This window comes from Tachyglossus aculeatus (assembly GCF_015852505.1).
Source record: "Tachyglossus aculeatus isolate mTacAcu1 chromosome 12 unlocalized genomic scaffold, mTacAcu1.pri SUPER_6_unloc_2, whole genome shotgun sequence".
NCBI lineage: Eukaryota > Metazoa > Chordata > Mammalia > Monotremata > Tachyglossidae > Tachyglossus > Tachyglossus aculeatus.
The window spans coordinates 3784968-3802552 of record NW_024044829.1 but is presented as its reverse complement, the minus strand read 5'-3'; the positions used below and the strand labels follow the sequence as shown (position 1 = coordinate 3802552).

The following is a 17585-nucleotide window of genomic DNA, read 5'->3' as shown; positions in this document are numbered from 1 at the left end:
GGCCATGCTACTTCTCATATGCATCGCTTAACCAATGCAGTACAACTTTCTCCCAATATCAGATTGTGTTCTATTAAAACAGATAAATGTTGTAAAAACATTCCTTAATTTCCTAACAATGTTCATCCAAAATTCTTAGTCTAAGTATACATTTTGGAAGAACTGAGTATGACTCTTTATTCTATTGTACAATCATTATACTTGCTTTATTTGAGCCAAAGCAGTGCAAGTATACCACCTAGTCATAGGAAATGCAAGCTCAGTGCCTTCCTAATGCTATTATCATAGCATAATGGATAGAGCACAGGCCTGGAATTCAGAAGGCCATGGGTTCTAATCCCCACTCCATCACTTGTCTGCTGGGTGACCTTAGGCAAGTCATTTCACTTCTCTGTGCCTCAATTCCCTCATCTTTAAAATGGGGACTGAGATTGTGAGCCCCACTTGGGACAGGGACTGCATGCAACACGATTTGCTTTAATCCACTCCAGTACTTAGTACAGTGTCTGACACATAGCTTATCAAGTTGTGCTTTCTTGCTTTTGTGCTTAACAAATACCACAATGATTATTATTATTATTCTCATCATTATTACTATTGGATTAGTTAAGCACTGTTCTAAGTTCTGGGGTAGATACAAGTCAATCAGATTGGAAACAGTTCCTGTCCCACATAGGACTCAGAGTCTAAATTGGAGGGAGGAGGATTTAATCCCCATTTTACAATTGAGGAAACTGAGACACAGAGAAGTTAAGTGACTTGACCAAGGTCACATAGCAGACAACTAGCAGAACCAGAATTAGAACCCAGGTCCTCTGACTCCCAGGCCCATGCTCATTCCATTATGCCATACTGCAGGGACAAGGAGAAGGCTCACTTGTAATTTTATTTATTTATAGTAATGTCTGTATCCCCCTTTAGACTGTAAGCTCATTGTGGGCAGGAAATGTGACTGCACAAATGCTTGGTACAGTGCTCTGCACACAGTAACTGCACAATAAATACAATCAACTGACTGACTAACTGACTTGGGCCGAGCATAAGCTGCAGGCTGAGGCCTAGTGTGTGATGAGGGCAGGTAAGTATAAAAGAAGATCTCAAGCTGAACCTTAGAGCCAGTCAACAGGTATCCATGGTAGTATTTGAATTGGAGAGTATTGTGAGTGGAACGGCATTTTAGGAGTTGATACAGGCTATGGAGTGAATTTTAACCTGAAATGGGAAGAATCTGGAAGAAGGGAGGTCATCAAAGAAGCTGATAGAGTAATCTAATTGGAGATGACAAGATCTTGAACCAAGGTGGTGGTTATTTGGGTGGAAAGCTTACGTTGATTCTGAGCTGTATCATGTTGAATATACTGGCGAGATTTAGTGTGTAGAAATGAAATATTCATCATTATATTGATTCTGAGATTATGTGGTTAATGTTGTGAAGGGTGCTAATAATTTCTTTAAGAGGGTTATAGGAGAATGAAATTTCTGACATACCACTGGATGAACAAATCTGACCTCTTACTGGGCAGCCTGGAAAATGTCCTAAATTCAGCAAGTTCCTAATAGCTAATATAAAACTGAGCCCAGGATGTCTTGACAGATATTTTAATGTTGCTCTTCTGTGCCAAACACAATTTATCTCTACTAATCAAATATTTGTCTTCATTCATAATTTATTATTGACTCTTACTGGTGCTGCAGTGAGTATATTTAAAACTAATATGTTATGCATATGTTCTTACTTCTTTTATGTATATTTTATATAGTCAATTATTCTAACTGTATCTAATGGTCGAAAGAGGATGATGGAAGTGGGTTTACATTCCATTAAAAGATATCTGTAAAGAATGTTTATGTTCCTTATATTTGGGGTGACATCTCAATCGTCATGGTTATTGTTTATTAGATTTGGTGGGGCATTAATAAATCGTGGCTTGGTGAGAACATTTAAATAAAAGAATGTCAAATTTGGGGCAATATATTGGAGTCAATTCATTTAGTAATCTGGTTTCATAAGAGAATAATTTTAGCAACAGTTTATGTTATTGTTGCTATATTCTCTTGCACTGTGCCAGAAGATGCTCAAGGGAGTAAGTCTCAACAGTAACTGAGGACAGTTAATATAATGGAATCAAAAGATCGTTTGCAGTAGTGAAAACACTGGCTAATGTTTTTCGGCTTGGAGGTGAAGATGTTTATTGCAATGTAATCATAAACATTTTTCCACGTACTGAGGAATAGAAAAGGTAATCATCTTACAGTAAGCATACTATTCTTATTATATCTCTTTGAAAACAATTTAGTTTAATTCATCAACTCTTTTGTGGATAAATATGAATGCTTATTTTTTCTTGCTCTTTCTTCTTAGTTCACATTTCAAACTGACAGGAAACTTATCTGTGTTGAAATCTTCATCTGTCAAATTTTACCCCCCTTATTACTTTACCCTCTTTTGATGCTTTTACATAGTTATGGCTAAAATATAGTCTTCATATTCTTAATTCAATTCTGGGCTGTTTCGAATCTAAGAACCCAATTTTTCAGTCACAGTACAACATCACTGTAGAGGGGACTTGATGATTTGGATTTGCTATGAACTCTGCTATCTTCACTTGGATTGAAGGAGAGTGTGGTTTGATGATATACAAGTCCCACTAGAATGAAAATCATGTGAGCAACAACATAGACAAGATGTGACTGCATGCTTCGTACTAAGTCTTCTCACAATTTTGACACTTAGGTTTGGACATTTTTCTCACTTTTAAACCCTCCAGATTTGGAAGCACAGAGTGGGCTTTTACAGACACGGAGAGCACAAGGAGGGCAGAAACACAGCATATCCTGAGAAGCAGCGGGGTCCAGTAGCAAGAGCCCGGGCCTCAGTGTCAAAGGATCTGAGTTCTAATCCCAACTCCACTACCTCTCTGCTGTGTGATTTTGGGTAAGTCACTTAACTTTTCCTGTACCTCAGTTCCTTCATATGCAAAATGGAGATTCACTATCTGTTCTTGCTCCTACCTGGGCCTCAGGTGGGATGTGTTGCCCAATTATACCCTCCAAGCGCTTAGTACAGTGCTCTGCACACAATAAGTGCTCAATAAACATGATAGAATGAAATGTGATTGAATGTATCTACCCAGGATATCTTGTACCTACTTGGCATATAGTAAGCATGTAACAAATACCACAGTTATTATCATTATTATCATTACCATTAGTATGTGAGAATAGTGATAATAATAACAATGAGAGGAGATCTGCATGCATATTGTAGTGGTTGGAAAATTACCCAGGGACCACACAAGAATGCTTCCTCCATTAGAAAAACAACCCCTCCATGACAAACCTTGCTTTACTGAGAAAATGGACAAGACGGAAAAGAGAAGGAGTGAAGGGAGAGAAGTTTATTTCTTTTCTTCCAAAAATTACCACTGGGAAGACATATTATTAAGATCTGCCTTGAAAATGAAAAATGATTTTTCTTATTTCAAAAGCTTGTATAATGTTTCAAAAGTGTAGTGTTGGGGAAATGGCTTGAAAAAGAAAAGAAAACTTGCTTTCAGTCAGCATCGGTTTTGGAAGATTTTCATGCTTTTCTGGTCTGTTATGTTTGAATTTGCTTTTTCCTAGTACCAGTTTCATGTACCTAGCTTTTGCTCTGAATGAAATTGTAGTGTAATGTAAGGAACTAATATCATTCAATTATGATTCCCACATAAGGCCAATTCCCACTGCAGCTTTCATGTGAGGGAATTTATGATGATGAATTTTGAAATTGAGCCAAATCCCCCTTACAAGGTGAGGAGGAGGAATTAGAGTGGGAACAGGAGAGCAAGGTGTTCTTGCCTTAAAGGCTTATCCAAGGCATTCTGTTTTTATATTATTTCTGAAGCTACTTTAGTCACATTAAGATGTATCAATAATATTTGTATATGGAAACAATTTATTTTCTCAACTTCTTAAGGAACTCAGTATGTTTAATTGTTTTGAAAAATAAATGTATATGTAAAGAAAGTTGTCCATTTGGATTGTTTACCTGAGATTCTATATCTTTGGAGAGGGTATTTGTTAAGTGATTACTATGTGTCAAGCACTGTTCTAAGCACTGGAGTAAAGTTATTGAGGATGGATACAGTCTCTGGCCCACCTGGGGCTCACAGTCTGAGTAGGAAGGAAAACAAGTTTTGAATCTCCATTTTGCAAGTTGGGGAAATTGAGGCACAGAAAATTAAGTGACTTACATATGGTCACAAAGTGAGCAAGTTGCACAGCAGGGTTTAGAACCCAGGTCATCTGGTTTCCAGGCCCATACTTTATCCATTAGGACTTGCTACGTTCCTTCATGAGAAGATAATGCTCTTGACATAGATCATTACTTAGAAATAACCACTATGTCAATCAGCTGAGGAGATGAGACCCAGGAAATTTGTCATTCTACTAAGAAAATTTAGAAAAGGAATAATAATAATAATAATAACAATAATAAAATAATAATAATAATAATAATAATAATAATAATAATAATGACATTTTGAAGCACTTACTATTTGCTAAGGCACTGTACTAAGCGCTGGGGTGGATACAAATAAGTCTGGCTGGACACAGTCCCAATCCCACATGGGGCTCACAATCTTCATCCCCATTTTATAGATGAGGTAACTGAGGTGCAAAAAGGTAAAGTGATTTGCCCACGGTCAAATGGCAGACAAGTGGTGGACCTGGCATTAGAACCCTGACCTTCTGACTCCCAGGTCCATGCTCTTTCCACTACACCAGGCTGTGGGCAGGGAACTTTTCTACAAACTCTGTTACATTGTGCTCTCCCAAGTGCTTAGTACAGTGCTGGGCACACAGTAAGCACTCAATAAATATGATAGATAGATAGATTGATTGATTGATAGTCCCCAGTCTTCCAACTTTCAATCAAGTGCAATATGAACTTCAGGTCTTCACCTCTTTATGAACTATAATTATTATGCTAGAAGTGTGAAGTAAGAAGTGTGAAGTGTAAAAAGAGGCATGTTTTGAAAGTGTGCTTTAGGTTAACCAGCTCTGAAGGCTTAGCTCTTCTACACATAGTGGATGATAAACATTCAGAATTTATGGTTTCAGAAAGTTGTACAGGTAGACAATATTAGCAGATTCAAGAGGGGGTTGTATAAATTAATGTACGAATGGTCTATAATGGGTTATAAAGAGAAAATCAGGGCTGGAAAGGGTAAATGTTGGTGCATTCCGAAACATTGAGATGCTTCAATAAGGGCACTCGGCAATCAATAAATCGATGATAAATACTGAGCACTTACTCCATGCAGCACTAAGCACTAAGTACTAAGCACTTGGGAGAATACAATGAAACAGAGTTGGTAAGCACACTATTTGCACACAAGGAGCTTACTGTCTAGAGGGGAAGACAGGCCTTAACATAATAAATAAGTAAATCAATCAATCAATCAATCGTATTTATTGAGCACTTACTGTGTGCAGAGCACTGTACTAAGAGCTTGGGAAGTACAAATTGGCAACACATAGAGACAGTCCCTACCCAACAGTGGGCTCACAGTCTAAAAGGGGGAGACAGAGAACAGAACCAAACATACCAACAAAATAAAATAAATAGGATAGAAATATACAAGTAAAATAAATAAATAAATAAATAAATAAATAAATAAATAGAGTAATAAATATGTACAACCATATATACATATATACAGGTGCTGTGGGGAAGGGAAGGAGGTAAGATGGGGGATGGAGAGGGGGACGAGGGGGAGAGGAAGGAAAGGGCTCAGTCTGGGAAGGCCTCCTGGAGGAGGTGAGCTCTCAGCAGGGCCTTGAAGGGAGGAAGAGAGCTAGCTTGGCGGAGGGGCAGAGGGAGGGTATTCCAGGCCCGGGGGATGACGTGGGCCGGGGGTCGACGGCGGGACAGGCGAGAACGAGGTGCAGTGAGGAGATTAGCGGTGGAGGAGCGGAGGTTGTGGGCTGGGCAGTAGAAGGAGAGAAGGGAGGTGAAGTAGGAGGGGGCGAGGTGATGGACAGCCTTGAAGCCCAGGGTGAGGAGTTTCTGCCTGATGCGCAGATTGATTGGTAGCCACTGGAGATTTTTGAGGAGGGGAGTAATATGCCCAGAGCGTCTCTGGACAAAGATAATCTGGGCAGCAGCATGAAGTATGGATTGAAGTGGAGAGAGACACGAGGATGGGGGATCAGAGAGAAGGCTGGTGCAGTAGTCCAGACGGGATAGGATGAGAGCTTGAATGAGCAGGGTAGCAGTTTGGATGGAGAGGAAAGGGCGGATCTTGGCAATGTTGCGGAGCTGAGACCGGCAGGTTTTGGTGACGGCTTGGATGTGAGGGGTGAATGAGAGAGCGGAGTCGAGGATGACACCAAGGTTGCGGGCTTGTGAGACGGGAAGGATGGTAGTGCCGTCAACAGAGATGGGAAAGTCAGGGAGAGGACAAGGTTTGGGAGGGAAGACAAGGAGCTCAGTCTTCGACATGTTGAGCTTTAGGTGGCGGGCGGACATCCAGATGGAGATGTCCTGAAGGCAGGAGGAGATGCGAGCCTGGAGGGAGGGGGAGAGAGCAGGGGCAGAGATGTAGATCTGGGTGTCATCAGCATAGAGATGATAGTTGAAGCCGTGGGAGCGAATGAGGTCACCAAGGGAGTGAGTGTAGATTGAGAACAGAAGGGGACCAAGCACTGAACCTTGGGGAACCCCCACAGAGGATGGGAGGGGGAGGAGGAGCCTGCAAAAGAGACTGAGAAAGAACGACCGGAGAGATAAGAGGAGAACCAGGAGAGGACGGAGTCTGTGAAGCCAAGGTCAGATAGCGTGTTGAGGAGAAGGGGGTGGTCCACAGTGTCAAAGGCAGCTGAGAGGTCGAGGAGGATTAGGACAGAATATGAGCCGTTGGATTTGGCAAGCAGGAGGTCATTGGTGACCTTTGAGTGGGCAGTTTCCGTGGAATGAAGGGGACGGAAGCCAGACTGGAGGGGGTCGAGGAGAGAGTTGTTGTTGAGGAATTCTAGGCAGCGCGTGTAGACAACTCGTTCAAGGAGTTTGGAAAGGAATGGTAGGAGGGATATGGGACGATAACAATCACACAGTTCCCATTGTCACAACTGGAGACTATTTTCACCTACCTCACTGCCAACTTCTCATCCACATTCTACCTCTGGCCTGGAATCCTTCCCTCTTTGTACCCAACAGACGATTGTTCTCTCACTTTCAAAGCCTTATTGAAGGCAAATCTCCTCCATGAGGCCTTCCCAAACTAGGCCCTCATTTCCTCATTTTCCACTCCTTTCCACATCACCCTTGCACTGGGAATATCACCCTATACTAACCCCATCAGTCCCACAGCACTTCATCATCAATCGCATTTATTGAGTGCTTACTGTGTGCAGAGCACTGTACACTTATTTACATATCCATAATTTATTTATTTATATTGTTGTATTAATGGACTCCTCTCTCAGGGTTTCACCTGGAGAGTTTCCAGGACTCTACCAGGCTCGACTATGTGAGAAAGAGTCAAGCAGAAGCATACCTATTCCATTCCTAGCTTGGGCAGTGGCTAGCAAGTGGAAGGCAATTTGCTACAAGCCAAAACTCAACTGTGCTAAGCAGCAGCAGCATGGGATCTAGTCAAGGGTGGAGACTCAAGTTGATTCTGTGTAAACCATTCTGTATTTTTACCAAGAACTCTCTTGGATCCACTACCAGAACGACTCCAGATGGAGGTGGGGCATTCTGGGAGAGATGTGTCCATGGTGTCGCTACGGGTGGGAGACGACTCGATGGCATAAGACAAGATTAATGGACCATGTCTCCTCTCCATGTATTTTTTCTAATTGCTTAGTTCAGGGCTTTTCAGACAGTGAGTGCTTAATAAATTCTACTTTTGAGTCACTTCAAACTTAGAAAGATGAAGAGGGGTGAAGAGGGGAGATAAGGATCAGAATGGTGGGAATAAGAGACTGAGGAATAATAAAAATAATAAAGAGAGGAAGGGATGGATTTAGAAAACTGTGGAGGAAAAACCAACAGGATTTGAAGATGAACTGCATGTGAGAGGTATGAATCAGAAGAGTCATAAATAACATCAGGGGCAGGGAGAATGGCAGGAAAATAAAGGCATGAAAATGAATCCCACAATCCCTAAATACGAGTTATTCTGGAGCGCCTAAACACACATGCCTGATAATAGACAATAAAGGAGAATTCCATAGAGCACTGCAGAGGCCTCCCCAACGAACACACACTCATATATGCAGGCACACATATATACAGGACAGGCTTCAGACTGTAAGAGACATTACTACTCAGAGTACATCATCACGGGGGTGATAGTTGCTTTTGAGTTGGAGTGACCTCTCAAACGTCTGGAGATTTTTATCATCATGAATTTTCTTTTCGGAACTTTTGATGAATTGCAATTGCAAGATCTGAATTAGTGATATATCTCCAGAGGTGACAGTTCCAGGCAATGAGTTTTGTATCTTTCTACTTTATTACTTTCTCCTTATCTGTAATTTATTTTATTGTCTGTCTTTCCCACTAACTGTAAACTCCTTGAGGGCAGGGATTTTGTCTACTAACTCTAGTGTCCTTTCTCAAGAATTCTGTGTAGTGTTCTGCACAGAGAAAGAACTCAATGGACATTATCAATTAATCAATCAATCATGTTTATTGAGTGCTCACTGTGTACTAAGTGCTTGGGAGAATATTATGGATTGATTGGTCGGTTGGATATGTTCAGGTGGGAGAAAAATAGGTTAGGGAGGACTACAATACATCGTTCCTAATGATGTCAATAAGTCACATTGCACATCACCACTGGCTGTCATGTGATCCTAGAGAAGGGGGCAGTTATTCCTCTCTTCAGGGTGGTCAAACGTCTAAACCTAAATTTGATCATATAGAATACTTGCCAGAAACAAATCTTGTTAACAGAAACTATGTGTCTGCATTCCTAGAGGAAGAGCAAGAGCCCTGGCCTAGTGGTCTGAGTAGGCAGACTCAAGTTGTCACTTCCCCTTGTTGGGGCTTCTCTCTGAAGAGAGGCAGGGGTTCAAATCCCATTTCTGACATTGCTCCCCCTCTTGATGGTAAATTCAGAGTGGACAGGGGATGTTCCAGTTACATTGTCATATTGTTGTCTCCCAAGTGCTCCAAATACTCTTCCAAGCACGTAGTAAGTGCTCAATAAATATCATGGATGGGTTGATTGATTTATACATGAATAGCAAAGCTTTTTTATGCTTATGTATACAAAACCCATGGTATCTATGACTGTGTAGAATTAAACTCTCTATCTAATGACGAATTTGCTTCTGTCCTTTTGGTCTAGGAATATCCATCATCCATTTTTCAGCTTTGAGGGAAATTTCCCATCCTGGTGATTTAAAAATCATCCTGGTGCTTTGCTCAGTGACTGTAACAAATGCCAAATGGAGATCCCAGAAGAGATGGGAATGCTGATTTCTGATCTCTCACGGATGACTGGAAATGAATGTTGAACAGGATGTTGTCATTGCAGAAGCCATATTACAAAATAAGTTAAACTCATGCTAAAGAGCATTAAATGCCATTTGCCTTCCTGTTTTCATGCTTGAAATGATGAGGGGAAACCAGAGCGCTGTGACTGACTTCATTCTCCTGGGTTTTTCCAACTTTCCCAAACTGCAGTTTCTTCTGCTTGTGGTGTTTTTAATCATTTACTTAATTATTCTGGTAGGAAACATGGTCATTGTCTTCATCATCACCCTGGAACAGAGTCTTCATATTCCTATGTACTTATTCCTGAGGATCTTGTCCATCTTAGAAACTTGCTTCAGTGGAACGATTGTCCCTAAAATGCTTGTAATTCTTTCAACGGATCACAAAACCATTTCGTTTGTTGGCTGTGTTATGCAAATGTATTTCATTCTATTCCTAGGGGTTACAGAATGCTTTCTCCTATGTGCAATGGCCTATGATCGCTACGTGGCCATCTGTAATCCCCTGCATTACCCTGTCCTTATGACTAAAGCAGTTGTCACCAAGCTAGCATCGGGTTCTCTAATTTCTGGATCAGTTATTGCCATAATCCAAACCCCTTGGGTATTTAGCTTTCCATTTTGTGGACGCAATACAATTAACCACCTCTTCTGTGAAACTCCCCCGGTACTGGAACTGGTGTGTGGAGACACCTTCCTTTATGAAATCTATGCCTATATGGGCACCATTTCAGTGGTTATGCTTCCTTTCCTGATGATACTTCTGTCCTACATTCACATCCTCTACACTATTCTGAAAATGCCTTCGACAGCAGGAAGACAAAAAGCCTTCTCCACCTGTGCTTCTCATCTGACTTCTGTGACCCTGTTCTATGGCCCAGCTAATCTCACTTACTTGCAACCAAAGGCCAGTTACACTGCAGAGAGCAAGGAATTGCTCTCTCTGGCATATTCTCTGCTCACGCCCCTGCTAAATCCTCTCATCTACAGTTTGAGAAGCAGTGAAATGAAAGGTGCACTGAAGAAAATATTGAGAAGAAAGCTGTGTTCCCCAGAACTGTAGACATTTTAATGGTTTGCCATAGAAAATGTCTTTTTGCAGAATGTTAGATCTATTGTGAGGTAGAACTGGAGAGTTCAGAAGGCATTGTTTAGCCTTAAATGTGAATGGGTAAACACATGTGATTAATTTCACACTGTATTTTGAAAGTTACAACATAGCTCTATAGGAACATTTTTGGGAATATTGCTAGGTTTATTTTTATGTTCTAATAGATGGAGGTGAAAAGATTGTTTAACCCCCCTGAATGAGGAATAATGATCAGGGGGTTGGAGCTGGAGGGAAAGGGTAGTGAACCTAAGTTAGAATTAAAGCTATCTGAAGCTTTTCCTTTCTTGGCAATAAGCACACTCTCTTTGAAGGTTCTGTTAATCATCAGGCCATAACTAGCAGCCATATTTTGTTTTATAATCTAAGTACTACTCTTGTCACTGATTTTCCATCCATTTCTCCTATTTCATCCTCCTTCCCTGACTTTTCCTTACACATCAAGGCAGAAATCCAGTCTTCAAGGTCAGATTCGGGTTGCAGTTTGGCCTAAGGAATCCGCCCTGTCAATCCTGCTATTCTTATAATGCAGTAGGGCTTTCAAAGCTGGTCAGATTTTAAAGATGGGAGGGGCTTTCAGGATCCAGGTCTGCAGCCCTGGGTGTACCTCCTGGGGTGTTTTGGGGAATCCCACTGATTTCTCCAATCTTTGGGTTGGATCTGAGTCCCCAAATCACCAGAAACCCCAATCACCTCTCTCCCATTCTGCCATTACCTCATCTCTGGTTCCCTGACTCTCTTCCACCCTAGAGTTCAGGACCTTCGCAGGGTGGACACCTGTAACATCAGAGTCCCCACACTTATGAAGGGTTTTCTTTGTCTGGCTCTCCTGTTCAAAATATGAATCTTCTCCACCAGGGCTTGTGTGAGAGGCATTAAAGCACCTCCTACCATCTTGCCTCTCTGTCTCCAATAACTGTAGTTGAAAATGGAACCAAAATTCTGTTTGGTCAAAGCGTGGAAGAATTGCACAGTTCTAATTCTCTTGGTTTTGGAAGGACAAATTGGGCTCATAGTTAATTATTTCAAAGAAATCAAATTCTTCCATGTTTACAAATATGAATCTATACACAGACAAAGATCTATGTGTATATATGTATGTAACTTATGATACAACATAGTCCTATTTCAAACTCTTCAGCACAAAGAAGAATGCATATATATGCATATACACTGTATGTGGAAAAGATTCATATATAGATATATTCACTTGTATGTAAGTACTTATATGAGAACATGTGTATATATGAATCTCATAAGTGCACATGTTCGTGTGCAAGTGAACACATGCATATGAACATAGATGCATGTAAACATACATGTATAGGACAATAAGACATGTTTTCTTCTCCAGCCACAGAATGGAAGCAATGAAACTTCCTGGGATGGAAGCAGTGATTATCTTCCTTCTCCCTCTTTCCCCAAGATTGTCCAGGTGATTGGGGTTTTACAGAGAAGGAGCATGACTTAATGGAAAGAACATGGGCCTGGGAGTTGGAGGTCATGGCTTCTAGTCCCAGCTTTGCCACAAGTCTGCTGTGTGATCTTGGGCAAGTCACTTAACCTCTCTGTGCCTCAGGTACCTTAACTGTAAAACGGGAATCAAGATTGTGAGTCCCAGGAGGGACATGGACTGTGTCCAACCTGTTAACCTTATCTCTATCCTAGCACTTAGAACTATGCTTGGCACATACTAAGCACTTTACAACTACCACAATTATCATTATTATTATTACCTTCCAATCCCCAGATTTACATAGCCACTGCCAATCAATTAACCATCCAATGTTATCTATTGAGCTCTAACTGTGCAGAGCACTGTACTAAGTGTTTGGAAAACTACAATGCAATAGACTGGGTATTCACAATCCCTGCCCACAAGGGGTTTACAATTTAGAAAGGGAGATAGACATTAAAATGAATAGATAGAGGAAATGGCAGTGTATAAGTATATGTATTTAAGTGCTGTGGGGCTGGAGGTGGAGTAAATATCTAAGTGTTTAAGGGATAAAGACCCAAGTGCATGAGTGATGCAGAGGGGATGGTAAATAGGTTGGGGAAATGAAGGGTTATTTAGGGAGGGTTTCTTGAAGGAGATTTTACTTTAGTAGGAATTTGAAGATAGGGAGGATGATGCTCCATGACTGTGAAATGGGAGGGAGTTCCAGGTCAGAGGGAGGATATAGGTAAGAGTCCAGCCCCAAGGCAGGTAAAATTGAGATACAGAGAGTAGGTTGGTGTCAGAGGAGGGAAATAGGCAGTCTGGGTTGTAAGAAGTAATAATAATAATAATAAAGTAATAATAATAATAATAATAGTATTTGTTAACTTACTATGTCCCAGGTACTATACTAAGCGGTGGGCTGGATACAAGCAAATAGGGTTAGACACAGTCCCTGTCCATGGGGCTTACAGTCTCACTGCCCATTTTACAGATGAAATAACGGAGGCCCAGAGAAATGAAGGGACTTGCCCAAGGGATTAGAACACCTGACCTTCTGACTCTCAGGTTTATGCTCTATCCACTGGGTAAAGTAGGTGAGGGAGAACTGATTTAATGGCTTCAAGCTAATGGTAGAGTTTCTCTTTGTTGTGGACATGGATGGGCAACCACTGGATGTTCTTGAGTGGGGAGACTTCTTTCAGAAAAGAAGGTTCTGGGCAGCAGAGTGAAGAAAGGACTGGAGCAGGGAGAGACAGGAGACAGGGAGGTCAGTGATAAGTCTATGCAATAGTTAAGGTGGGATATGATAAGTGCTTTGATTAAGGGATTTTAGCAAGGTGGTGAGAGTAGAACTAACATGATCTCGTGACAGTATGAATATCTAGTTGGAATGAGAGAGATAAGTGGTGCTTCAATCCACAGAAACTACCCTCTCAAAGGTCATCAGTGACACTGGCCTTGGGGTAGAGAGTCTAAAGGGTGCATGGCTATGGGAAGGAACGTTCTAGGCCAGGGAGTTTTTCCAGGTTACCTAGGGCCCCAGGATCTCAAAATCTGTGGGCCCTGACATTCAGTCCATAGAAGGGACAAAACAGAACTTTACCTTTTTCTACCCAAGCCCTATCCTCCCCATGACATTCCCAACACTGTAGTTTAGAAACAACACCATCATCCTTCCTGTCTTCCAAACCCCCAACCTTGGCACTGTCCTTAATTCATTCATTCATTCAATCATATTTATTGAGTGCTTACTGTGTGCAGAGCACTGTATTAAGTGCTTAGGAAGTACAATTCATCTCTCTCATTCAACCCACACATTCAATCAGTCATGAAATCACATTGGTTCAGTCTTCTCAATGTAACTTCTCCATACAAAGTGCTACTATGTACCCCTCCAATCAAAAGAGTTCTTCACTCAAGGACACCTTCCCTGGTATATAAACCTGCTTATGGCATTCTTCACCTCCTTTTTTTCAGGCTGTAGATCATGGGATTCAACATGGGGATTACCGCTGTACAGAATTCAGAGGTCACTTTTTCCGAGTCCAGGGAGTAGCTGGCGTTCAGCCACTCATACATGAAGACTTTGGTCCTGTAGAAAATGGTCACAGTTGCCAGGTGGGAAGTTCATGTAGAAAAAGCTTTGTGCCTCCCTTTGGCAAAGCCAATCATCAAAATGGCAGCCAGGATGATATATAAGAAAGAAGGATTTCTAGAGATGTGAACATGCCCAGGAAGATTGCAAACAGGAGTAGTACAGTCTAGTTGATGTGGAGTTTGGAGCAGGGCAGTTCTAGCAGGAGAGGGAGGTCACAGAAAAAGTGGTTGATGACATTGGAGGCACAGAAAGATAGACGGAACATCAGAATGGTTTGCATTCACAAAACCCATGAGGTAACATCCAATCACGAGCTGGGCACAGATTTTGGGTGACATGGTAACTGCATAGATCAGTGGGTTACAGATCACGACACAATGGTCATAACCCATTGCTGCCAAAAGGTAGCATTCTGTGCTTGCAAAGATGACAAAAAATACATCTGGGTAGCACAGCCAGTGAAAGAAATGACTTACTCTTCCTTAAGAAGTCTGATAGCATGTGTGGAGTGACAGCGTAGAAATAACCAAGATCAACTAGAAACAGATGACTGATAAAAGAAAGTACATGGGAGAGTGAAGTAGATGGTCAATCCAAATTAACAGGATCATTCCAAGATTCCCCACTAACCTTATAAGATAGATCATCATCATCATCATCATTATCAATCGTATTATTGAGCGCTTACTGTGTGCAGAGCACTGTATTAAGCGCTTGGGAAGTACAATTTGGCAACATATAGAGACAGTCCCTACCCAACAGTGGGCTCACAGTCTAGAAGGGGGAGACAGAGAACAAAACCAAACATATTAACAAAATAAAATAAATAAAATAGATATGTACAGGTAAAATAAATAAATAAATACAGTAATAAATATGTACAAACATATATACATATATACAGGTATATATATATATAGATCCTCCAAAATGTCCTGAAACATGCGATTTTCATCCATGTATTACCAGTCAAGCCCAAGAGGATGAGCTCTGCAACTGAGGTATGGTTTCCACCAAAATTCTCACCTCCAGGACTCATGCTCATTGTAGTTTTACAGTAAAATCCGATTAAGAGATGGAAACAAAATTTGGAGAAGTCAATCACTTTTCCCCCTCCTACCTTACCTCATTGGTCTCCTACTATTACAGCCTAGCCTACCTACTCCCTTCCTCTAGCATTACTTACTCACTGTGCCCCAATCTCACCTACTTTGCTGTCTATCTCTTTCCCACGTCTTCCCCATAACCTGAAACTTCCATATACGTCAGATCGCCATTCTCCCTAGCTTCAAAAACTCAGTAAGGTCACATCTCCTCTAATAATCCTTCCCTGATTAAGCCCTTTTTTCCCCTCTCCCTTCTGCACCACCTATGTACTTGGATAGGTGACCTCTGGACATTCGATGTTCACTACTTATTCATTCATTCATTCAATCGTATTTATTGAGTGCTTACTGTGGGTGGAGCATCTGCAGTAAGTGCTTGGGAAGTACAAGCTGGCAACATATAGAGACGGTCCCTACCCAAGAACGGGCTCACAGTCTAGAAGGGGGAGACAGACAACAAAACAAAACATATGAAGAAAATAAAATAGAACAGTAAATATGTACAAGTAAAATAAATAGAGTAATAAATCTGTACAAACATACATACAGGTGCTATGGGGAGGGGAAGGAGGTAGGGCGGGGGGGATGGGGAAGGGGAGAGGAAGGAGGGGGCTCAGTCTGGGAAGACCTCTTGGAGGAGGTGAGCTCTCAGTAGGGCTTTGAAGGGAGGAAGAGAGCTAGCTTGGCGGATGTGCAGAGGGAGGGCATTCCAGGCCAGCAGGAGGACGTGGGCCGGGGGTCGATGGCGGGACAGGTGAAAACAAGGCACAGTGAGGAGGTTAGTGGCAGAGGAGCGGAGGGTGCGGGCTGGGCTGCAGAAGGAAAGAAGGGAGGTGAGGTAGGAGCGGGGGAGGAGATGGAGAGCCTTGAACCTGAGAGTGAGGAGTTTTTGCCTGATGTGTAGGTTGACTGGTAGCCACTGAAGATTTTTGAGAAGGGCAGTAACATGCCCAGAGCTTTTCTGCACAAAAATGATCCAAGTAGCAGCGTGAAGTGTAGACTGAAGTGGGAAAAGATGGGAGGATGGGAGATCAGAGAGGAGGCTGATGCAGTAATCCAGTCGGGATAGGATGAGAGATTGAACCAGCAGGGTAGTGGTTTGGATGGAGAGGGAAAGGAGGATCTTGGCGTTGTTGTGGAGGTGAAACCGGCAGTTTTATGTGAGGGATTGGATTGAGGGCCGAACGAGAGACCAGAGTCGAGGATGACACCAAGGTTGCGGGCTTGTGAGACAGGAAGGATGGTAGTGCCGTGATGGGAAGGTCAGAGAGAGGGCAGGGATTGGGAGGGAAGATAAGGAGTTCAGTCTTGGACATATTGAGTTTTAGATGGTGGGCAGACATCCAGATGAAGATGTCTTGAAGGCAGGAGGTGACCCGAGCCTGAAGGGAGAGAGAGAGAGCAGGGGCAGAGATGTAGATTTGGGTGTCATCAGTGTAGAGATGATAGTTGAAGCCATGGGAGCTAATGAGTTCACCAAGGGAGTGAGTGTAGATAGAGAACAGAAGGGGACCAACAAGGGCCCTTGAGGAACTCCTACAGTAAGGGGATGGGAGGGGGAGGAGGAGCTTGCAAAGGAGACTGAGAATGAACCACCGGAGAGATAAGGGGAGAACCAGGAGAGGACAGAATCTGTGAAGCCAGGTTGGATAGTGTACTGAGGAGAAAGGGGTGGTCCACAATGTCGAAGGCAGACGAGAAGTCGAGGAGGATTAGGATAGAGTAGGAGCCATTGGATTTGGTAAGCAAGAGGTCATTGGTGACCTTTGAGAGGGCAGTTTCGGTGGAATGTAGGGGACAGAAGCCAGATTGGAGGGGGTCGAGGAGAGAGTTGGTGTTGAGGAATTCGAGGCAGCGCATGTAGACGACTTGTTCATGGAGTTTAGAAAGGTGTAGAAGGGAGATACGGCGATAACTAGAAGGGGAGGTGGGGTCGAGACGGTTTTTTAGGATGGGGGAGACGTGGACATATTTGAAGGCAGAGGGGAAGGAACCATTGGGGAGTGAGCCATTGAAGATGGAAGTTAAGGAGGAGAGGAGTGACGGGAGAGAGATTTCATTAAGTGAGAGGGAGTGGGGTCAGAAGCACAGGTGGCCGGAGTAGCACTTGAGAGGAGGGAGGAGATCTAATCTGAGAATACTGCTGGGAAGGATGAGAGAGTAGCAGAGAGGGTTGAGAGCAGGGGGGTTGGAGAAGGGGGAGGAATGACTTTGGGAAGCTCAGACCTGATGGAGTTAATTTTACTAATGAAGTAGGAGGCCAGATTGTTGGGGATGAGGGAAGGAGAAGGGGGAGGAACAGGGGGCCCGAGAAGGGAGTTAAATGTATGGAAG

The 17585-nt window shown here is 42.5% G+C and overlaps 1 protein-coding gene and 1 non-coding gene across 2 annotated transcripts; both read left to right on the top strand.

Moving 5' to 3' along the window:
* The first annotated feature begins 7463 nt into the window (after positions 1 to 7463).
* LOC119921527 lies at positions 7464 to 7601 on the top strand. The gene has a single exon (XR_005448559.1). It is a non-coding gene; the product is annotated as a small nucleolar RNA SNORA7 (small nucleolar RNA).
* A 2012-nt stretch (positions 7602 to 9613) lies between these two features.
* Positions 9614 to 10558, top strand: LOC119921275 (olfactory receptor 10A3-like). The gene has a single exon (XM_038741587.1). It carries the CDS (start codon positions 9614 to 9616, stop codon positions 10556 to 10558), a length of 945 nt encoding a protein of 314 aa, XP_038597515.1.
* The last annotated feature ends 7027 nt before the right edge of the window (positions 10559 to 17585 follow it).